Source organism: Nematolebias whitei, chromosome 2 (assembly GCF_014905685.2).
Source record: "Nematolebias whitei isolate Nwh7 chromosome 2, NemWhi1, whole genome shotgun sequence".
NCBI lineage: Eukaryota > Metazoa > Chordata > Actinopteri > Cyprinodontiformes > Rivulidae > Nematolebias > Nematolebias whitei.
In genome coordinates this window covers 23904584-23929192 of record NC_056499.1, presented here as the reverse complement: position 1 = coordinate 23929192, position 24609 = coordinate 23904584, and the positions used below count along the sequence as shown (strand labels likewise).

At 39.0% G+C, this 24609-nt stretch overlaps 1 protein-coding gene across 5 annotated transcripts in view; it reads right to left on the bottom strand.

The window, feature by feature from the left end:
• Window positions 1-24609, bottom strand: part of celf6 (CUGBP Elav-like family member 6) — a 175474-nt gene that overhangs the window by 56750 nt on the left and 94115 nt on the right. For all 5 annotated transcript variants that reach the window (XR_005187470.1, XM_037690929.1, XM_037690945.1 and 2 more), the window contains exon 3: window positions 9980-10028. Coding sequence is in view for 4 of the 5 variants with exons in the window: in XM_037690929.1 (XP_037546857.1) it covers window positions 9980-10028 (49 nt within the window). In the remaining variant the exon portion in view is untranslated. The remainder of the gene's footprint in view (window positions 1-9979; window positions 10029-24609) is intronic.

Here is a 24609-nt window from a genome sequence, read left to right as displayed (position 1 = left end):
AATATTTCTTTAAAACGTCTTCAGTTGAAAAATGAAAAATCCAAAATGCTGCTGCCAGAGACTTAAATGGAGTTAGTAGGAGAGATCATATCTCTCCAGTTTTAACTTCTCTCCATTTGGCTCCCTGTCAAGTCCAGAATTTAATACAAAATCTTACTTCTAACCTACAAAGCTCTCAACAACCTACAGTAGCTCCATGTTATATTAGAGATCTTATTGGTCCATATTTTCCTAACAGAGCACTTTGCTCTCAGACTGCAGGCTTACTAGCAATTCCTAGAGTTTCCAAAAGCAGAATGGGAGGAAGATCTTTTAGTTATCATACCATACCATACCACTTTATTTATAAAGCACTTAAAACAGCTACAAAGCCAACCAATCAGACATACATTATCAGGCTCCTCTCTTGGGGAACCAACGTCCAGTTTCTGTCTATGAGGTTGACACATTGTCCAGTTTTAAGACTGGGCTTAAGACTTTCCTTTTTGATAAATCCTATAGTTAGGGTTGGCTTGTTATGCTGGCTTAACCTTAAACTACTAGAGGACAAACTTTCCTTAAATGAATTGTTAAAATTGAATAGTTTTCATTTGAAATTATTTATATCAATATGTGATTCTCAACCTGCCATTGTGTTCCTCCTCCCCATCCTCTCAAACCCAGCTGGTTGAAGCAGAAGGCCGCTTGTCCTGAGCCTGGTTCTGCTGGAGGTTTCTTCATCATGGGGGAGTTATTCCATCCCACTGTTGCCTTCGTGATTGCTCAAGATGAAAGTCTGTGATTAAGTTAGACTCAAAGCAATCTGCTCCTCAGATAAATAATGTTAACTTATTTTTATATATGAATGTTTCTGTTCAGTGCCCTGAGATGACTTCTGCTGTGACTTGGCACTATATAAATAAACTGAATTGAGATTGAATTGTATTAAATTCTTACAGTGACAAGTTTAGTCATGCACTCTGTACTTTTGCATCACCTTGATATTTACTTGTGAAAAAAAAAACCTCTAAAGATTGTATTTTCTTTAGAGAATGTGAACCCTTGGATTTGTAGCTTTAGAACTTGGTGTGGAGTAAAATTGGCTTTTTCCATTGTGTGTTAGCTGAGTAAACTTTTATTCAGTCAAGATTTTTCAACTTTACGTACATGCAAAATTAAACTGGTGACATTTCGTGAGTACTGCATTGCAATCGTGACTGACTTGCAGTCATTACAAACAGTAAGACTCCCCTTGTATTACTGTTCAAATATGTCTACACAACACACATAACATCAAACTCTGTATTTCATTTATAGCTGATGAACAACAACGGACATTGCAGTAAATGTGTACTCAGTGACCACAAAAAGAATCAATAAGGTCACAGAATAAAAATTGTTTTGAAAACTAGCATGATGCAAGGTGCAAACAATGGAGGGACCGGTCCTATTCTGTTGCAGGCTCAACAGCCTGGAAAACTCTTACCATCGTACCATCGTACCATCTCTGATCTGGTTTTGTTCAAAGCCAAATTAAAAGCATTTTTATTTTAAAAGGGCTTTGGATGTGTAACTCTTAGTATTTAGTATTTTTTATCTGCTTTACCTTGTTTTATTTTGGCTATATTTTTAATTTGCACTGATTTATTGTGCCCTGTTTTTATTTGTTTTATCTTGTAAAGCATTTTGGTCAATGCAAGGCATTGTTGGAAGGTGCTATATAAATAAAGTTTATTGTTATTATTATGATCAAAACTATGGTTCAAAATTCTGTTTTTGACATGAGAAAAGCCCAAGTGTTCTTTACAATATTTAAGGATTCCTGAAAATACATTGAGAGAAGTAACAATTTCTAGATGAAGCACCTTAACAAATCACATTTGCATTTTACTAATGTATATTCCTAAACTTATGAATGAACATGATTTTAATAAATTATCAAGGATAAGTGTAATTATTAAGCATTTCAGAATCTCACAAGTACTAGTGTTTACAAGGAATTGATTTGAAAGTTTAATTCGCAGATGTTTTAAAAAATAAACATCTGGCATTATTATCATTTTTTGTCTGAGCTGACTTTAAAAATCACAATTTTGGTAAATGGGATTTATTCAGTATTGATTCTAATCACCTGCCTCCTTGTATGCCTTTGGGTCAAGTGCACCTGCCATTATGTCACAAAAAGTACAAAGTATTAATGTAAGCTAATGTGTAACACTAAAAATAGTTAATAGAATCTACTTAAGGATCTGTATTGTTTGCATCATAGTTTGCATGATGGCCATTAACACATGCAATTTTACACACAATTGTTCAGCAGTTCAAACCAGTAAAGTCTTGTGATGACAGTTTTAGAATTTACAATGAAATTTAGTTGTATTTGCAGTAGTTGGACATTTGAAATTATATGATCATTTGTATATTAGATGTTTTGAGTCAAGAAGAAAAATCTTAAAAAGAATTTCTTGGCCAAAAACAATTACAATTAGAAACAATTAGCATAAGAATATAGAGGGGCTGAGATGGTGTAGGGGCAGGACAGCCGACTCAAGACCCGAAGGTCCTGGGTTTGATCCCCGGTCATTGCACATCTCATGGTGTCTCTGAGCAGGAAACCCTATCCCCAGGTGCTCCCCAGGCGCCCTCCATAGCTGCCCACTGCCCCACCTTGGTGGTGGATAGGTTAAAAGTAGAGAGCCAATTTCACCATTGTATGGGAACATACAATGATGACAATTCATTCAACCTTTATTTAGGCAGATAAGTCACATTGAGTCTAGAAGACCCATTTACAAGTGAGATCTGTTTAGATAGACAATAAGTAGTGAAACTAAACACATGTAGGAATTGGAGGCAAAAAAAAATCCTATCAGACTTTTTCTTCTTGCCTGAGAAAAAAAACTCTGATATTAAAAAACACCTTGCACAAAAAAGCACATAGTTACATAGACATTCTGCAGAGGACGACAAGAGCAGTGAGCAATGTCCACAGATGCTCTCGAGGGCACTGTAAGAGTTCTGATAAGGATGGAATAATCAGCCAGTGTCCTCCAGTGAGATCCGTAAACATTCTCGAGGTATGTCGGGGAATGAACAAGGATAATGTCTATGAGAATCCAAGAGTCCTGAAATGATGACACTATGTTTATTCAGCTGGTTTCATCTGGTTATTAGTTGGAAATTCCTCAAGGAGGGGGTGGTGAGCGTCAGATCACATGTTCTCCAGACAAATTCAGATAAGATGGCCTTCAAGGACAGCCAAGGGAGCCAAATTCAGATAAACACACAGTTGTTTTGGGGACAGGCAGAACTTAATAGCATCTACCTTGAGTCTGTGTTGGGCCACTTGGTGCCAAAATGTCCAAATTACATGGCCACACCAATGGAACGTGACTGAGTAAAATCCCTGAGATCTGATCCATTCTACCCAAAGCTTTTGTCTGGGTACTCGAGGCATGAACCAAGCCATCATAAAGGCAAGCAGTGTGATTGGGTCCAAATTTGCTGCCAACAACTTCCTTGATTGTTAATAAAACCAGCAACCAGACGAATCCAAAAAACAGGAACCAGTTATCATAAATCCAATTAAATATGCATCCTTAAAATCCACAAATGGCAGCAGAGATAGACACATCATCAAGTATTCCAAGTCAATGAGATATCCAGCTGTGTGCTTGCCAACAGGGCAAATCGGCTTGCCTAAAGCCTGTCTTCTCTTTGAAGAAATGTTATCAATTGTGTTGAGGGACCAACTGATCAAAACAAGTCCAAAACAAGTATGTTCCGCAATCACAACATACTCTTTCATTTCTACACCGATGACTGTCAAATTTACTTCCCCCTGAGGAACAGAGGCACACACTCTATTCAACATCCTGGCTGATATCTGGGACTGGATGGCTTTAAACGTTTTAAGTTTCAACAAGAATAAGTCTGAAGTTATCTTGTTCCATTCCAATGGAATGTCCATGAACCACTGCATTGACCTTTCCTCTCTAGCTCTGTTAGAGAAACAAAGAGTCACCAATTTGGGAGTGACCCTTCCTTAAAACTTAACATTTATGTAAACATGATTGTTAAATCCTGTTTTTTTGGGGGGTTTTTTTCAGCTGAGGCGGCTGTCTAAGCTGAAGCCTATATTGTCCAAAAATAATCTTGAGACAGTGAACCATGCGTTCATAACATCCAGGCTTGATTACTGCAGTGCGCTTCTGTTTGGAATCAATCAATCATCCATTGCACGTCTACAATTGGTCCAGAATTCTGCAGCCCAATTTTTAACTGATACAGGCTATAGAGAGCATATTACTCCAGTTTTGGCCTCCCTGCACTGGCTACCCATTCACCTTCGGATATAGTTCAAAATACTCATGTATGTTTTTAAATCACTGAACAGTTCTGCCCCATCCTATCTCACTGACCTTCTACAGCCATATGTCCCACCGCGCTCTCTGAGGTCAGCAGACCAGATGCTCCTTTCAGTTCCAGAAACCTGTTGCAAGCTCAGAGGTGACAGGGCTTTCTCTGTTGCAGGTCCAAGACTGTGGAATGAGTTGCCACTGCATGTCAGGCAGGTTCCCACACTCACAGTCTTTAAGTCTCGCCTGAAAACCCACGTTTATTCCCTTGCCATAGACACGGTGAGATTTGTTTTGATCCTGTCTATAGTCTACAGTGTTGGCCATTTGTATCTATATTTTTATGTTATGTTTTCCTGTTTGCTGTGCTTGTTTGTTTCTTTTGTATAGCACTTGTGTTGGCCTTGTTGCTGTTTTAAGTGCTCTATAAATAAATTGTTATGGTACGGTATGGTAAGTCCATAATTATGGTTTGGAAGATATGCAAGAGAGGCTCAGAAGCAGTTTCACAGACAGAGCAGCAAAGCAAAGTGGAAAGGGACGGGAGGGGAAAACGTCCGATCTCGGCAAGAGCAAGTGGTGAAGTGATACATAACACATTATTAGAGTTAAACTATTTTCTGATATACATTGATATTTATGTCTCTTTTTCTACATGACTACTTAAGAACTCCAAGAAATAAGGGTTCATAAATCCAGTACATGTGCAGCGCTAAAGTTGTACAACACATAGTGTGAATAAAAGGGAATGCAAAATATATCAAATCTATCTGAATATGTGTTCAGCTGCAAACCTAAAACTCCAGAAAACTGTCTTTTTACAACACACTAAACTACCTGCTAAGCCCCATTATACATCTAGCCTATGTTTAGATTTCACCCAACTAAAGAGGTAATTAGACCCCATCCCAGTGAAAATAATGAGCAAGCAAACACAAAACCTTTCTCCTGCTGGTCCCTATCTGATGCATGCAAGTGGATTATCCAGTATAGTGACTTGGTAAATTGAATAATCAGGAAAAACAAAAACCATGTTGAGAAGATAGAGATTTTGAGTTCATAAATGCATTACTTGTAAAGATTTGGTATACACGAGTGAAAACATTAACAAGAACAGTTTGTTGCACATTTAGCATCATACTTTCAAATCATCGTATTATACAAAATGGGCCCCATCAAAAGGTAGAAAATTAGTTACAAAGTCATACCTTTAAAACATAAATTTATTGGGTCAGCCATATAAATCCCTGCCATATGTGTCTGTTTGCAGGGTACACAACTGCTGCTAGAGTTCTGGATTGTTCAGAGTTTTGTACAATCAAGTCCAGAGGCACAAAAGGATCTTTTGGCTTCATTTGCATGTAAAGTGGTGTGCTCTCCTCTCTGGGTGTGAAATGCCCCCAGACAGCCCCTCCCATGTGGCCTGCCATAGTGAGCCAGGCAGCAGCCTTCACTCTTCCCAACCTGCTGGCATAAGGCAAGACAGCACAGTGCATAACATCTTAAGGTCCTGTCAATCTCTTCACTGCTCAGCTGAGGTCAGCCTTCTGAAGAGCAGCAGGTTGTCAAGGACAAACATGACCCACACAAAGACTCACTTCACCAGGTCAGAAAAAAGGCATGGACAAGTTATTAAAAAATCTCAGCCAGGGCTGCTGTGAAACAAATAAAGGCATTGCAATGCTCCTGGAATTGCATGAGTATCGAATAAAACCAAAGTGTGGGGAGCTAATAAACTATGGTAAGAAGGCCATATAAACAAATGCACTGACATGCACGTTGTGTAGAAGTCGATGGGGGCTGCATTTTGGAACTGTGTTGAAAACATCTTATCAGAGTTAATAAAAGGAGAGAGTGTCACTGACTGACCCATCATCTTTCTCATCAATGTGGTCTCCAGTCGCACAGCAGTGGTTTGAGGAGTGGGACCTGGTTCTGAGATTGTGTTTAGATAATGGCCATCTCCAATCATAGATAATCTGGCCCCATCTTTTCTTCACAGACACAGCAGCAGACAAGGTCAGGGGGAAAAAGATTCCTGGCGAGGCGAGGCGGAGATAGGGACGGGGCGGCTCTGAGATGATTTACTGCTGAGATTCACTCAGCTGCCTCCATCACCCTCCGTTAACTTTCTCATCCTGTCGTCCCTTCCCCTCTTGCTCTTTCTGTCTTCCATCTCTCACTCTTTTGCATTGCTCCATGGGCCTTGTACTGAATCCCAGCTCCTCACTCTATGATTTGCTTCAGCTCCTTGTTTGCGGAGCTCCAAATAAGTAGAGAAGTAGGGAGAAAAAAGAAGCATGGAGGCATAGAATGATTAAGAAGTATTGACTTTTAGTCATTTATGTTTGAACGGGGCTGCATTAAATTAGTTTCAAGTAGAAATATATGAATGGCTTTTCTCTTGATGACTGTAGATCACTGATCAAAAGACTAATTAATGATTTGTTTCTAAAGATTTATTAATTAAAAATATAAATGGAGAGGGTAAAACAATGCAAAGAAAACTAATGTTAGGTTTAATAGGTTTCAACTGAATTTCAGAAGAAGAGGCCATATGATTCTAGAAACAAAAATAAACCTAAGGACTGTGAGGCTCCTCTATAGTCTCTCATTCCATCTTGTAAATTCAAGGAGAAAAACTAAGCAAGACACGAGTCATTGAAAAAGACAGGCAGAGAATCAGCTCTGTGATGCAGAATGGCAGCCGAGTGGCAGGATTGTATGGAACCGGTACTGTCCCCCATCCCCCTCAGTCATTTTATGAGCAACGGTTTTACTTCTTATCCTGACACCCACATATCCCCAGAGAAACTCTGTCTCACAGGGGCAGAGGAAACAAAAGAGGGGCTACTGGAGCATCAAAATGAAGTAATGGGCCCTAATACCTGCACAGACACGTAATCGAGACCTTGCACAGGTTTCCATGACAGATAATTGCTGATGTCTTTGTAGTGATAAATGTGACTCCATTCTAGAGGTGCAAATGTCCTGGTTCAGCTTTGGGTTTGACAGCCTTGTGGCTCCTCTGGGATTGGTGTACCTGACTGGTCCTCAGCCTTCTAAACATGAATCCTATCCACTTTTTTATCCTTTAGTCAGTCCTAGCTGGGCTGTCTATTTTCCTTTTACCTCAAGCCTTCATAGTAAATCTCATTTCATTGTCAGCCACGACTGTGGTTTACTTCACTGCCCGGTCTGCTGACTTCCTGTTGCCATTAACGCTCAATATCTCTGTTGGGGCCTGTCTGTTTGGTCTTATTTCATTCCGTGCTGTGTCCTATCCTGTCCTCCTCTATAGAAAGTTCATCTGACAGACTAGCAGGATCTCTGCCAGCCTAAGAGCCCTCTGTATTTCATTCACGCGGCCTGTTCATCTCCCTTCTCTTACTCTTGGAAAAAAAGGATAGTAATTGATACTGGGGCCCATCCATCCTCCCCTCTTAAGCTCAGAGATCCAATTTATCTTGGTGAGAATGCTGATTGGCTCTCTCCCAGGCCTTGTCGGTCAGACTTTGCCTGTTTTCAGATGGCCGTTAATTAAAGTGTCGCCATGACAAAAATAAGATCTACACTGGGCTGTGTGTGGCAATGGAAATGGACCATCTAATTCACACTTGACCACATAAATCAACAAAGTGGCTCAGACTAATCTGACCCAGGCAGTCTAAATCACCACTCTGAAATGAAAGCACGAGGTTGACACAAAACGGTCCAATTAGATCCAATTCATCCCATGTAAATCTTTAACTGGCTTAATCTGCATTAACCTCAGTTATGTTACTCACAAATGGCTTCAGAATGATCCAGTCAATCATAATGTCAGTCAGACAATAGTTAGAGAAAGGAAGCTATGCAACTGATTCAACACAAAGTCAAAGAAGATTTGCATAATTTAGAGTCATGATTCAAGCTTACAGTAGTTTCCAAAATTTATTAAAGTTTGTCAACTGTTTTCAATGGGAAGTCTCACGTCATACATACAATTACACTGGAACAGACTCAACTTAATTTTAAACATTTTGGTAATGACATTAATAATAATGATATTGATATAAATATAAGGCGGGATCTTCAAGGTTGAACTAAATAGGTTTTTACCAATTAAAAGTTGTAATTGCTTTTTTATTTTAACCAGGAATCCAAAAATATCTAATTATTCCTGCAATGAGGTATGATCAAAATAAAAAAAACTATTTTATGCTTGAATTCATTTATGAAAGTACAGGTAAGAAACTAAAATGCTATTTTCATTTTTTCTATACATTTTTCTTAATTACTACTATACTAATTGAGTTTTATTAAAAAAAATAAAATAACATAAAAACTTCAACATAAACATACTCAAAATATCCAAAAGACTCAAGGTGTGTGAAAAAATATTCCTGGGTCTTAAAAAAAAATGAAGAAACGACATCACTCTTCTTAAGCACCACTATTTTTTTTTTTTTTTTCTTATTTTGGACTAACATAAATCCCACAAGGCATTTTATTGGCAGGAAATTCTTTTTTTTTTTCATTCAACCTTTATTTAGACAGGTTAATCCCATTGAGCCTCGAGGACTCATTTACAAGAGAGACCTGATGTGGAGTTTCTTACACTACACATTCATGTTTGGGCTGCTGTTTAATATCCAGTATTTTTTTTAAATATATTATTAGTGTTTAGCATATATCTTAGATATTTAGCATATTGTTTAGCATTCGTTTAGCACACTGTATATTTTAGTGTAAATATTAGATCCTTATGTATTGGTTATTTTATAATTAATATTTTTGCTATTTTGGGGTGTAACTGGGAACTTGTGTACACAATTTATTTCCACCTCATTTACCACATGTGATGTGAATGATAATAAAGAACCATGAACCTTGATTTATTTGTTTTTTACAATATGGCTTTTATCAAGCAGTAAGACTTCTTTACAAAAATAACTTCTTCATAGTTTAAATTCCAATAAATATTTGACATAACTCGAAATCTATATGTTAATAAATTCAAATACAATTGCTTATGCCCTGTGTGAATATATAGATTTTAATATAATTTACTCTACTTAAACAAATTACAATGTCTTGTTTTCTACTTGTACAATATACGGTTTATAGTAGAGAAAAGTCTAAATAGTTTGTAAAAACAAACATAAATCCAAGCAATAAAGACACATTGACTTTTGATAGTTACCTATTTATGACATTATTTATGCAAAGAGAATACTGTAAAATTAAAACATCAAGTTTTTTTTATTTGTTTTTTTATTTTTATCAGACTATTTTTGTGACTGTTTGTTTCAACATCACTGCATATTGCTGAGAGTTTTTCTATCTTGGACAGTTTTAATAATCTAATTGTGAAAATTGCATGGTGATATTTTCTCTCATTCTTTTATCTCCACTTACTTTTCATGCCCCTCTGTGCTGTCTTTGAACTGCTTTCAGAGAGTGTAAACCTGAAACAACTCCTTTGCTAGCACAGATGGGAAGTCAATAGAAGCAAGTGACCTATATTATGGGTAACTCTACTAACTCCCAGTGTGTCTCAAGTGAGAGCAGAATATTAAGGATCGCATGTACACTGTTCCAGTGTTTGTGTGTGTGGTTTTAAGGGGGTGTTCACCAGAGACCAGAAGAAGGTTAATTACCTCCCCGTCCTTCGCTGTCGGCTGGCTTCACCTGGATAGGCCGGTTCATCTGAAGAAAGAAAAAGAAGTAGAGGGAGAGAGAGAAAGAAAGAAAGAAGGAAGGGAAGAGAAAGGAAATCCCAGGTTAGCCACAGACAGTAGGAAATGCCACTAGAATCAAAGTGTGTGAAAATAAAACACTAAAAATGGACAAGTTTCTACTTTTAGTGTCCGAAGTTGTTACTGCTCTCTGTGCTAAGCACAACATTTAAGAAGCTTGGATGACGTAAAAAACATAAATCTGTGCAACAGTCAATGCCAATGTGTTTAATTAATCCTGGACAATGTCTCTACCTCACAGTTCAGCAAAATTAGCACTTTTCAATGACAGAGCCACACTGGGTGTCAGATGGCACTTGGAGATTAATGCCATTACATCAGCCACCCTCAGCCCCATCGGGAGAGGTCTTCTCTGGCAGGCTGGCCCTTGCTCCTCCTGTCCCCTTCTGGCTCCAGACTTCCAGTCACCAGCTACATCTTGTTCATGCCTGACCCTCAGCAATCCCTCTTACACTACCTTCATCCCTCCCTTTGCCCTTGCTTTTTGTACACAGAAGCCTGTTTGCACATCACACCCATTTAGCTACTGGTCTGTTCAACTAGCTCCACCTGGCTCACACCCCATCCTCCTCCTGAAAAAGGTATTTGTGTAGTGTTGCTGTGAAACAGTCTGAAAGGTTAACAGTGTCAAGTGAGAAAACAATCTTGTAGATCCAATGTAAAATAAACAAACATTTGCCAAGCTAAATTAAAAAAAAAGCTGGTGTATTTTCTTACAACCTTGGCATGCTGAAGATACCTGCACACATCTTATTTAGTGTGTCTCTTACGTTACTTGGCTGGAGGTCTATGTTTCTAACAAGGCCTTTTGGACAGGTTCAACATATGACTGCCCAGTACACAGCACTGCCCACTAAGATCAGTCAGCTGGGGCAACACAGTGGAGGTTGGGGCCTCAGGCAACACAGCACTTGACAGCAGTTGACATAAACTGGAACTATGGCTAAATATAGACCTCAGAGTGGTGGACGTGTATAGACATGTGTATATGTGGTGACATCCCTAAGGATACATTGTACTCCCCTGGCAATATGCTCTGACACTAGAATACAGCTCAGCAAAATAATACACAATGAAAAAGCAAGCATGGATCTATCAAAATAATTATATGTATATATATATATATATATATATATATATATATATATTATTTTTTTATTTTTTTTTTAACATTGACGGCCTGCTAAAGCCCATAAATACAAAACAAAACAAACAAACAAAAATATCATAATTTCAGGTTTCTCAAGTCTAAGTGTTGGAAAATTCAAGCATTAATGCAAAGACACAGTGTAGTGTTCACTTATTTCAACGCCTCTTTATTAATTTAGTCTCTGTCTAGATCAAGGATGAGGGATAACATCTGTGCCTATGACAGTAGTCAACTGAAAGAAGATGGGGAACATCCTGGACAGATAATGTGTTCTCCGCAATGTTAACTTCCATTGCCTCTTAAAAATATATAATTTAGTAATGAAATTCCATTCATCCATCCATCCATTATCTTCCATGTGTTCTGAAGTCAGGGCACAGGGGCAGCAGCTTGAGCAGGGAGGCCCAGACATCCCTTTCCACAGCCACCTCTTCTAGCTCTTCTGGGTGGACTCCAAGGTGTTCCCAGGCCAACCGAGAAACAGTCTCTCCAGCGTGTCCTGGGTCCTCCCTGGGATCGTCTCCCAGTCGGACATGCCTGAAGCACCTCCCTATGGAGGTGCCCAGGGGGCATCCTTACCCAATGCCCAAACCACCTCAACTGGCTCCTCTTGATGTGGAGGAGCAATGGTTCTACTCCGAGTCTCTCCCGGATAACTGAACTTCTGACCCTATCTCTAAGGGTAAGTCAAGCTACCATACAGAGGCAACACATTTCAACTGGCTGTATCTGCAATCTCATTCTTTCGGTCACTATCCAGAGCTCGTGACCATATGTGAGGGTAGGAACGTAGACTGACTGGTAAACAGAGAGCTTTGCCTTACAGCTCAGCTCCCTCTTCACCACAACAGACCGGTACAGAGTCCGCAATACTGCAGATGCTGCACCAATCCATATGCCAATAGCATTCTCCATTCTTCCCTCACTCATGAACAAAACCCAGACATACATGAACTCCTCCACTTCAGGCAGAACCTCACCCTCGATCCGGAGAAAGCAATCCATCCTTTTCTGGTTGAGGACCATGGCCTCAGAATTGAAGGTGCAGATTCTCATCCTAGCCACTTCACACTCGGCTGTGAACCGCTCCAGTGAGAGCTGGAGATCAAGGCATGATGACACCAACAGGACCACATCATCTGCAAAGAGCAGAGATGGAATCTTGAGGCCACTGAACCAGAATCCCTCCACCCCCTGGATGCACCAAAAAATTATGTCCATAAAAGTTATGAACAGAATTGGTGACAATGGGCAGCCTTGGCAGAGTCCAACTCCCACCCTGAAAAAGTCAGCATTAATATTGACAATGTGAACCAAACTCTTGCACCACTTATATAGGGACCTAACAGCCTGTAACAACGGGCCCCCAATCCCATTCTCACTGTGCACCCCCCACAGTGTACCCCGAGGTCTCTCCAAGTCCACAAAACAAATTTAGACTGGATGGGCAAACTCCCATGACCCCTCGAGTACCTTAGTGAGGTTAAAGAGCTGGTCCAGTGTTCCATAGCCAGGAGGAACCCGCATTGTTCCTCCTGGATCTAAGGCTCGACCAACGATCGGACTAGCTTCTCCAGTATCCCTGAATAGACCTTACCAGAGAAGCTAAGGAGAGTGATGCCCCTGCAATTGAAGCACACTTCTGGTCCCCCTTTTTGAAGAGGGGAACCACCACCCCAGTCTACCAATACAGTGGCAGTGTCCCCGATGTCCATGCAATGTTGCAAAGTCATGTCAACCAAGACAGCACACAACATCCAGAGCCTTAAGAAAATCAGGGTGAATCTCATCCACCCCTGGAGCCCTGCTGCCGTGGAGCTTTTTAACGACCTCATCAACCTCAGCCACATTAATAGTAATAACATGAATTGTAATAATTTTGAAGAATTGTCAAAACGTTTCTTTTAACACCGTAATTCAATTGAATGGTGGCTCTGTGAGACTGTGAGGATTGGGTGAATGTGTATTGCTGTAATTGTTTGTTTAATGTGTGGTTCAAGGGCCAGTGGTGTTACCATTATTTACAGTTTTGTAAAGCCTTAAGTGGGCAACAGTTTCACTTCACTGCTTATATCTAAATAACACCATCAATATTGCACTAAATATGTTTTATTTGTGAGTTTTAGATCAAGCCCAAGGAAGGTAAAGCATCAGTGTTTATGTACATGCAGTGGGGAAAATTGAGATCAGTTGAAACATTGTAAGAAATATGTTAAGAGGTGCTGTGTGTACATTTTATGTTTGCACACAAGTACTGATAGCAGTTCATGCTAGAGGTAGAAATTAACTCATATAAGAAACGTATGGTAGTCTAAAATCCCAAGATCCCCATCCAGTGATCAGTCAGCTTCCAGGTCTTAAACAGCACCAACTGGTCAGAAGGCTTCATTAGTAGCCCCTGAGTCACTGCAGCAACAAGAGTCATTTAACAACCCAAAAGTACACTCGGAGTTGCTAAGCAACCGGGCAGAGGTAGCCAGCAGGCAAGCAAGGCAAGCTGGTCGTTGATCTACAGGCTATTGGCCAACCAATTGGCAATCCTCTTCCTCTGCTCTTTTTTTCCTTTTTATTCTTCTTCATTTGGTCCAAGAAGTTGCGAGAGAAAAAAAAAAAAAAACTTAACTCCCACCTTCCAGCACGTCCCACTTTCATGTCCCTTTTTCAAGATTTTTCTTAGAGCCAGATTGTTTGAAATTTAGTTCCAGCTTTGCGATATATACAACCTAATGCCAAATCATGTGCTAATAAATAGTGTTCAGATGCATATGGCTGGAATTTAGACGCCCCTCTGAGCTGCATTACAAAATCTTCTATATACATTCTATAGGGTCGACAGCCAGAATGCTTCTAACAAGCAAACTCGCTGCATAGACATTTTTAAGTTTACTTTACTTTTATTGTCCTTTTTTTTCCTACCCTTCTCTTTGTGACACACAGACAGAAGCACAAAAATCTTGGGGTATAATAACGGCAGGTGGCTTAGGTGACATTTTAATCCCTTATTACTGAGTGCAGGATTAGCCAACAGATCAAGGCAGAGTTAATTATATGAATTCATCAGAGGCTGGGCTGAGAGGCTGCCTGCTTCTTCCCTTGGGCCAAGACCCACCACCCACACTTTGTGCACACTCAAACATACACACACACTTGCACACACACATGCACACATACTAAGGAAAATGGCATGTGACAGTCTATTTCTGATTCGCTAGCTAGCTTCTGATTAGCATATCATTGACAGAGAGTGAAGATACCAACAGCGGAGTCTCCGGAGATGCTGGGAGACAAATAACATCTACACCTTACTGTTGGGCACAGCCAAATGAGCTGCAGAGATGGTGGTGAAAAGGACCACAGACTTTTTCATCCTGCAGACGTGTACATGCCGAGACTTCAACCACCCCCGCCTTGCTTTATCTTCGTCTCCCCCTGCCCCTTTGGCCTCCAAAACCAATATGCTTCCCACCACAGCCCCTTAATGGGTTGATCAATGCTGACAAATAGGCAGCTCATGCTGTCTTGCCGGGGAACTCACAGCTCTGTGCTTCTGTGTTGCTGCACTTAGAAAGCCTACCCCGCTTTCTCCTAATGTCTTTTTTTCTTCCAGTCCTATCCCTCTTTGACTCAATATTTTTCCTTCCTTCATGCTCTATTCTTTTTATCGCTGAATACCGGTAATATTATTTTATGTAATCTCTAGGGCCAAATCTATATCTTTCATTCTGTTATGATGAATAAAAGTCAGCAGCAGTCATGGAGGGATGTAGAACCAACAGGGTGGAAGAGAGGAACTTGATTATGGTTTTCCCATATACACTTTTCAAGAATGCTCTTGTGTGTTCGTGTGTACATGCATCTGTATATGTTTTGCTGGTGTGTCTGACTGATAACATAGTGACTTAGACAAGGACACCATTGGCCTTTGACTGTGTTTGACCATGCTGTGTGAATGTCATAGCTCTCTAAGAAAGCGAGGAAAAATCTCGAAATGTCCACATCTCTAAATAGAATAAAAATGGGTGAGTACTCACTTCACATTCCAGGTGTTGTTAAAACGTCTTGGATGCCATTTAAAATGTCAAATAATTTCCCTTTGGGACTAATAAAGTTTTCTTTGAATTTGAATTGAACTGAATTTAAACTTTTGTTTAAATTGAACTAAAGTTTGACTGCAATAAAGAGCTGTCATTTGGAATTATTTATCTATGTTTTGCTTGCTAAAAGAATAAGCAAACAAAATAAGTTACATCTTGTGATACACACAAAATACCTAATCACTCAAACCCAGGGCTTAATTTGAGCCAGATCCTGCCGGAACAGGATCCGGGAACTCTCTTATTTTGACAGGATGTGTTCGGTAATCGCTTGCTTCCATCCAGGAACTCTCAGGCTTACTAATATTAATGTTATGAACAAGTGTGACTGCCTTGAATGTATAAAGCCTATACTGGATTTGTAATCTGAAAATAATTACATGAACACTAATTTTAAACACAGCAGCCACTCATGAGCTTCCTAATATCACATCAGAGCCATCGTTTCGAATAAGCATTTCTGCTTCTACCCTTAAAAATTATCTGCCCCTAAAAGTACGGTCATGGGCAATTTAATTAAAAACACAAAAATATAATGAAACAGCACAACTAAATTGCAGATCAGTTTTACAGTTTAAGTGGATCATTAATACAATTTTGATTATTTATTAAAAATGCGAGAGAAATGTTTGATGGGTAATCACGGGGCGTACGTCACATGTAAAACAATGACGGGGTTAGGATGCTTGAGAGAAGCAGAGTGTGCTCTATTCACACAAGGAGAGAGCTGTTGGTCAGGCTGCTTCTTGTTGCTCTCTAAAATAGTTATTGAATCAATTGTTTACAAATGTAGGTAAACGTAGATGTTTAACAACCTGTTAAAATCCACCAGAATGCAGGAAATGGCATCTACTTTATTCAAAATTGTCTGGGGAAGGATTCCAGACCCCGCACCCCTGCTGTTTGGGTTCCAGCTTCATTTGGTTTAGAAATTAAGCACTGTTCAAACTGTAGACAAATTTACTATTTGGTTTGAGTGCATGATTGAAGGTATGGAAAAAGTAAAAAAAATGTACCTTGTAAAAATAAATACAAGCCCAAAACTTACAGAAAGTTAAATTCATAAAATGAAAAATACAAAGTAATTCTGAATACTTGATTCACAAGCTTGCAATAAAAAATATAGCTTTTCTGTACCAAAGTCTGTTTTAATTACACATTCATGACAATTTACACATCTCCAACAATCAGCAGGGGCTGATTGTTGGAGATGATATACTACAAAATAAAAATGTATTTTTTGACATACCTGCTGTTTTACTTTGTGTTTACACTTCGGTGAGTGTTTAGGCTATTTGTAATGAATGTAAAAAGATGCAATAATGAATCAATGCCTGCTGAATAAGTCACATTTCTTGAGTCAGAACATTTAAGTACTCATGCCAGTCAGGCTGTTATAAGAAATGGTATTATTAATAGGAAAATAAAACACTTATGTGACTTATCCATGCTGCTGATCTCATGCCGCTGGTTATCTCATGCTGCATCCATTTATACCCACCTACTCATTACAGACTCATGTTCGGGCTGCTGTTTAATATACTATATTATTTTACATTATTAGTGTTTAGCGGGGCAGCACGATGGTGCAACTGGTAGAGCTGCTGCCTCTCAGTGAGCAGGTCCCTGGTTCAAATCCCGGTCCATGTTCATGGCCTTTCTGGGTGGAGTTAGCATGTTCTCTCCGTGCAGGCGTGGGTTTTCTCCGGGTGCTCCGGTTTCCTCCCACAGACCAAAAACATGCATGTTAGGCTGATTGGTAACTCTAAATTGTCCCTAGGTGTGAGTGAGAGAGTGAATGGTTGTTTGTCTCGTTTGTCTCTATGTGGCCCTGTGATGGACTTGCGACCTGTCCAGGGTGTACCCTGCCCCTCGCACAGTGATTGCCGGACACGGGCACCAGCACCCCCCGTGACCCAAAATGGAAGAAGTGGGTAAAAGATAATGGATGGATGGATGGATGGATGGATGGATGGATGGATGGATGGATAGTGTTTAGCGTATATCTTAGTGTGCGTCTTAGATTGTTATATATTCTTTCTTTTTATACTTTATATTTTAGCTATTGTTGGGTGCAACTGGGACCTTGATTACACAATGTCATTCCACCTCATGTATCAAATGTGATGTGGATGACAATAAAGATACATGAACTTGAACTTTAAATGAAAATTAAATATCAAAATAGTGGAAATTTGAAATATGTCACATTGACTTTATTGCTGTGTTCAGGATTGTTTTTATTTTTTTTTTTTACCTTTGGCTTTTGTTGTCTGTTATGATGGTCATGGTTTATCATACACATCAAATCAAATCAGGTACACCAAATTGTCAATTTCATTTTCCTAGTTACAAGGCTTCAAGAGAAGACTTGTGCTCCTTCTGTAAACAAATGTTATCTGTCATAAGAGAAGCAGCATTTCTGCATTGATACATCATCTTTATCATCAATCAAAGTCAGGCTAAACTGCAATGTGAAGCACAATGGACTGTGGAAATGGACTGTACTTATATAGCACCTTTCTATCTTATGGAGATACTCAAAGTGCTTTACACTACAATCTGCATCCTCATTTACCCATTCATACAGCACTCTACTAGATCTCTACAAAGCTAATGGAACAAATCATTCTAAATAGACTAATCAGTGCTTTATCACATTCATACACCGATGGGACAAACATCGAAGGCAACGATGGGTTCAGTGTCTTGCCCAGGGACACTTCGGCATGTGACTGCTGGTGGTTTCGAACCCACAACTCTTGCATTGGAAGATGACTGCTCTAACCACTCAGCCACAGCCACCCCACAAATCATAGTTATGTCTGCTATGAAATTATTTGGACTCTACTGTGAAATAATAAACCCCTTCAAATAAAAAGTCACTGTTAAATAAGCATTAAAGTCATGATGACACTGGTTAATTAACTTTGTCCTTTTTATTTTACCAACAGCTACAATGAAACTCAGCCTATTGCCTTTATCATCTCAGACCTTTGACCTTTGTCTTTCTTATTAGTGCTATTTAAAGCTCAGCAAATAAGGAATAATATGTTTCACTGTCATTACACATTTGGTCAGTTGTCATTTTTAGCCCGTGGATTTATGAGTTTGTTTTGTAAATTTGCAAAACAATTGTGCCCTTCGGTCTGTTTTGCAGAGTTTTCAGACATAGAGATATCTCACCACAGGCCTATATCACTGGCAAACAAGCTCTCTGATCCCACACGGTCTAAACTGTAGCAGCCCAAATTACTGTTAGCATCACCCATCGCTCACACATCAGGACAGCCTGCCCATCATTTCTATGAGGAAGGGGAAGCAGGGCCAGCACTGTGGGAATGAGACTTTCCCTCAAATCGGTGCACAAAATCACGGAGGCCTCCCTGTGTGAGGTCAGTGAGATGGGAGAGGTTGGCTCTTCTGTAGTGGTAGGTTGGGAGGGAACAGCTTTGAGTTGGAGTGATCACACGCAGCCCGTCTCCCTCAGAAACATGTGAAGGAGGTGCTGTGTCTGCCTCACTGTGAGGGAGAGTGAGAAGGGGCGCTGACAGCTCAGCCGAGGGTTGCTAGCGGTGAAACAGCCTATTTTTAGCTCTGAGCTTGGGCTCCTATTTTTAAAGATTAGACACTGAAGGTTAGTTTAAAAAGCCAGGATGTGGGCGAAAATGATAAAAAAGGTAGATGGATAAATAAATGTGCATTTACTTACATACATGCATACATACAAACATAATGGTATTCATATCCATCCATCAATAATCCTTGATTAAAAAATGTCTTCTGTGTTTGTGTTGGGTCCTTTTACTGCTGGTCTCTTCTTCATAATCACCTGGTAATTGACAACTTACTCCATATTTTGATTTTATTTTTTTACTGATCTTTATTACTCATTGGTCAAGGTTGCAATACACTGTACCTGTATCTATCAATCTTTAGTTTATCCTTTTCTCAGATTTTATATTTGCTGTATTTCTATCCCATCTTCAGCCAAAGGGCCTCCTGTAGAGGTGGGACAGAGACTGTTTTACAGAGACGGTGAGATTTGATGAGAGATGGAGCCATTGTGTTATCTTCTGCTCCATAAAGCCTCTGTTCTTCCTCTGACTCTACACGGACCGCTGTGTCGTTCACTAAAACCAATGGCCAGTGCATTATATTACATTTATTGCCCTTCCATTTTTTTTTCTTTCCCCATCTCCCTCCCTCCTTTTGCCGTGAAAGTGAAGGGGTTGGAAAGGAGGACAGTGTGAGTCGACATGGAGGTGCATTAGTAGAGGGAGGGGGTGACAGTTCGACACACTGAGACAAGACTAACAAATTAGTCAAAGTGACAGGGAATTTTATGAGGTCTGTTCTTGTGAGGCGAGTCTTCCTCTCTTCCGCTTTCTTTGGGCCGCAGGGACACTCAACTGGGGAGGTATGTATGTGTGTGTGTGTGTGTGTGTGTGAATGTGTATGTATTGGATACATAAAAGAAAAAGGCATGAAAAAAAGGATATGTATGGGAAACAAGAGAGGGATAGGAAAGTACCTTAATTTTTAAACTTTAATTTAAATTTAACTTTAATCCATGAAAGTTAGATTTTCTTAATAAATATCAATACATATATTTAGAGTTAAAATAAACATTTTTTTGTCAGATTTGACAAAAGTGAGTGTATACTTTTAAAAAACTTAAAAGTTATGATGCAAGAATAGCAAATAAAATCTTACAAACCAAATCAAATGTACTGCTTGGTTTAACTCACAGTACATGTTTATTTATTTTTGGAATGTTTTTTAAAATCCGAGAATAAAATTGTGACGATCTTCAAAGTATGTATACAGAGTAAAATGAGCGAAAATCCATATATAAATGGAAAAAAAAAAAAGAAATTGGCACAACTCTGGTCTGTTTTATCAGTGCAGTGTTGATAAAATCTTACAGAGTAATAAAGTATTCTTCTTTCGCTCTAAATAAAATCCGTGCAAAAAGAAAAAAAAAGGAAAGAAATAAGGTGATTACAGTAATCACAGTCCTTTCAATACAAGCACCAAAGCACAAAAAGTCAAATGCCCAAACTTGAGCAGACAAACACAAAACCAGAGGAGCAATGACAACAAATAACCAGGCAGCTCCGTGGGAGCATCTATCTTTCTGCAAGGCCACAGTACAAATGTTTCTGACCCAGTATGGGAAAACAGTTACAGTGGATCACAGCATAAAAAAGGAGATGGGAGAATAATAAGTGGAAGATAATGACACGCCATGCATCTGCCAGATTTATGAATGTGTATCCGGCTCTACTCCCCTCGTGTACCTGCCGGTCGGGCTTGCACATTGGCCCAAACACACCACAGTGCTGTCGAGAGGAGTCAGAAAAGAGAAATCACAGAACAGGAGGAAAAATTGAGCTGGACTTTCACTCTGCTGCAACATCTAGAACACTAAAGATTGAACACACACTTTCATTAATATACCAGTCAAAGAGCCCTGTAAAAAGAATTAATGGAGGCTTACAATGTTGTAAATCAATTGTACATGAATGTGTGCATTTTTTTCTTCTAATATTTAGATTTGTAAGAATATCACTTTGTTGCTGTTGTCCATTGTTGGCATCTTTCTTTGTTGAAATCAGGTCTCTCTTGTAAATGAGTCCTCGAGGCTCAATGGGATTACCTGTCTAAATAAAGGTTGAATGAATGGAGAGTCATGATTTATGGATTTTTGTTGGAGTTTTTTTCATGCACCAAAGTCCATGCTCAATAATCCAGGTATAAAAATCCAACAATGTTCAGTCATGTTATCTGGACAGTTTATTTATTTTTTTGTTGTGCTGAGACATTTCACCCTCAAGAAACATCAAACAAAACTGATTCTCTCCTAACAGTCTACTCCAAAGTGGGAAAAAAAATAAAAATAACAGTTATGTTGGTGCTAAGATGGCCTCTGGAGCACATCCTCTCCTCTGGTGCCTGCCCTCTCAACATCTCTGCATAAAAAAAAAGAAACCCTCCAGATGACCTGACTGGTCATTGTTGGATTTTATATCTGGATTATTGAGCATGGATGTTGCTGTTTTGAAACAGTTTGACATGACTGACAATGAGGGAGCAGGCGGGCACTGGAGGAGAGGGTGTGCTCCAGAGGCCATCTTAACACCAACATAACTGTTTTTTTTTCCACCCTACTTTTAGAGTAAGCTGTTCAGGAATAATCAGTTTTGTTTAGTATTTCTTCATTCTGATGAAGCCTTCTGGATGGAGGGTGAAACATCTCAGCACGACAAAAAAGAAACTGTCCAGATGACCTGACTGAACATTGCTGGAGGTTTTTTTTCTTGGTTTTGACTTTTTCATTTGGATGTAGTTATAATATGTCCATATGTAATGTATTTATATTTATTAGTATGACTCTTCATCTTATGAGTTACTTGGATTGTGTCAGGTGAGCCCTCCTATCTACGTTTCCTCCGTCCCCTCAGTATAACCCCAGGGATTCCTTTTTTTTTTCACTTGTTTTCAGTTTCTCATCACTGCTCTGTCAAATCCTGTCATGCTGTTTTATGTCTTTGGTTAACTTTGAACGTCGTTCTTGGGGGCTCCTTTGTTTCTCCATTTAATAAACTTGTCTTGTCATCCTTCTACCAGCCTGCTTCCTACATTTAGGTGCACACCTTGTTGCAAACTGTGACATAAAAATGATTTTGATTTGAATCCCTATTATTCCCTAAATCAGATGTACTTGTTTAAATTTATCCCTGAAAATAATACAGTGCTTTCATTTCATATTAGCCTTATATAAAAACAACCTGTTTTTTGTTCAGCCATGCATCTCTTCCAGAACAACTTTTCTTCTACTTAAAAACAGGTTTTATGCTATTGCATTGTTAGGGTAAAGCCACTCCTTTGTGAATGACTACATTGTCTTCATGATGTTTGGTAAATCTCACATGCTTAGGCCTGATTGCTGGATTTCCATCTTATAATTTTTTAACATTATCGTGAGGAAACCTTTTAAGGAACTTTGTATTCACAATGTAAGCTGCATGATCACAATGAATATCCTATCCAAGTGCTTACTTTAATCTTGAGCAAATTACTTTGGTGAGTCATTAATGCTTTGCTTTGCAGTTAAGTAAATGTTGTTTTAAATTCTTGTGAAATAAAAAAAATATATTATTAGAACAATGGCAGTTTAACTTAAATGAGGCATGGTTCTTTGAAAGAAGAGGAAAAAATGTAAGTCATAATTATCAGCAACTTAAAGAAATACAGCCTGCTAAAGATGTATAATCTTGGCACACATATATATTGTAGACACAAAAAAGTATATATGAGGCAACATTTTGAGATTTCATAAATACATGTTTTAGCATCTTCATGCAAATCCTTGAAACCAGCAGGAAGTGAATTTAAAAAAAAAAACTTCAAAGCACATCATATGTGATTCACTCATTATCATCAATGAAATATTTTTGGTGAGTTTATACAAAGTTTTGACTTACAGGACATTTGCATGTGTTTAAAATACATGCATGGCTTATATGAATGTGATAATAATTAAAGTATTCATACAACTCATGAGCTCAGTTTCTTGACCAGTGTATTTCGAGGTTGTCTTAAAACTACAGCACTTTTACTTTTTTTGTCCATTGACCGCAGCACCTTCAGTCGTAGACTGAGACCACCGAGGTGCTCCACAGAGCACCACAGGAAGTTCTTCCTCCCTGTGGCATTCAAACTTTTCAACTCTTCCCCTTTTCTGTGTGGGTGCTTGACCTTTCCCTCCCACATTTTTGATGTTGTCAGTACCGGGAGTTGAACCGGCGATCTTCTGATCACAAGCCCACCTTCTCTAACCTCTGCGCCACCACTCCCCGTAATTGCATTTGTAGTTGTTCATAAGAACCTAAAAAAAACCTAATTTGTACTATCCTGATGCATGCTCAATAATCCAGGTGGAAAAATCTAAAAAAGTTAAATCTGGTCGTCTAATTTGTACTATTTTTGCAGTTTCTTCTCATTTATTATAATGGCGATAAGATGAAATCCAATGTTGTACATAATAAGTCTGTTCATGTTGTCGACCTAACACACTTCAGCTATCAGGCAGTTCAACAAAAGACCTCAGTGAATTTATAAACCACAAGACATGGCAAGGAAGGTCTCATAAATACGCAAAACAGAACAAAGACTTAAAATGCTAATAAACAAAGAAAATAAGATGTATTATTTTGTATGTATTATTTTAGTGGTATATGACTCCACAAACATGTCTGTTTGCGCTTGAATAACAACGTGCAAGCAAACCTGGATACCAAATGTTTGCTACTCACTTTTAAGACATTGTTTCACATGCACCCCCCCCCCCCCCCCCCCCCCAGTGCCAAACTCTCACACACACACATGAGCTGGCAGACTTGCAGAACGATGCCTTTAGAGACATTCTAGCACACACACAGCTCTGCGAGTATGTTCCAAGGAGGCTGTTTGTGAAAATGATCACATCAATCGAAGTGATAGATAAAAGACTGGGAGCAATTGATAAAGTGCCACAATTATTTGGAAGATGAATGGCTGAATTTGCTTTTGAAATTGGACTGGATCTCAGTGCAATGGAACAGAACTCATCATCATCAATGAGCCCGCCGTTAGATTGCTTTCTGTCAAAACCCAATATCAGCGCGGACAATTGGATCCATCTGCCAAATGGGATCAAATAGACGTACTCACACAACATCAGAGGTGATATATAGTGGCCATGTGTAAAAACATATTTGATTAAAAATGTGCAATACATCAGTGTTCACGTTGTTTTATAGGTTTGGTTGGAACAATTACCATCATCACATACATTAAAAGTGCATGACTAAAATGTAAAGAGACATAATATCATTATCATGAAAGATAAAACATGATGCTTAAATATCACAAATGGATATATCAATGCATGCAATGTATACAAAATAAACAAATAGATAGTGTGTTATACACATCCTGAAACAGATGTGCAGTCTGCTATAACTACTGTATATCCTGGAACAGTCATTCAACAGGCTGTTTCCAGGATATTTGGCTTTATTGTTCGTATTTAAAAGAATATTTGCAAAGTTGCAACTCATAAAACATGCACTATTGTATCACATAATTTATTTAAGTCCATAAATCCTTTGGCTTTTGCAGCTATAAGCCTCATAATGATGCATTGGTTAACGCAGCTTGAATACTTGAGCCACATAAAAATGGTAATAGATTAAACCAGGGGAGTGTGTGAAGCTGAAGTGTGTGTGTGTGTGTGTGTG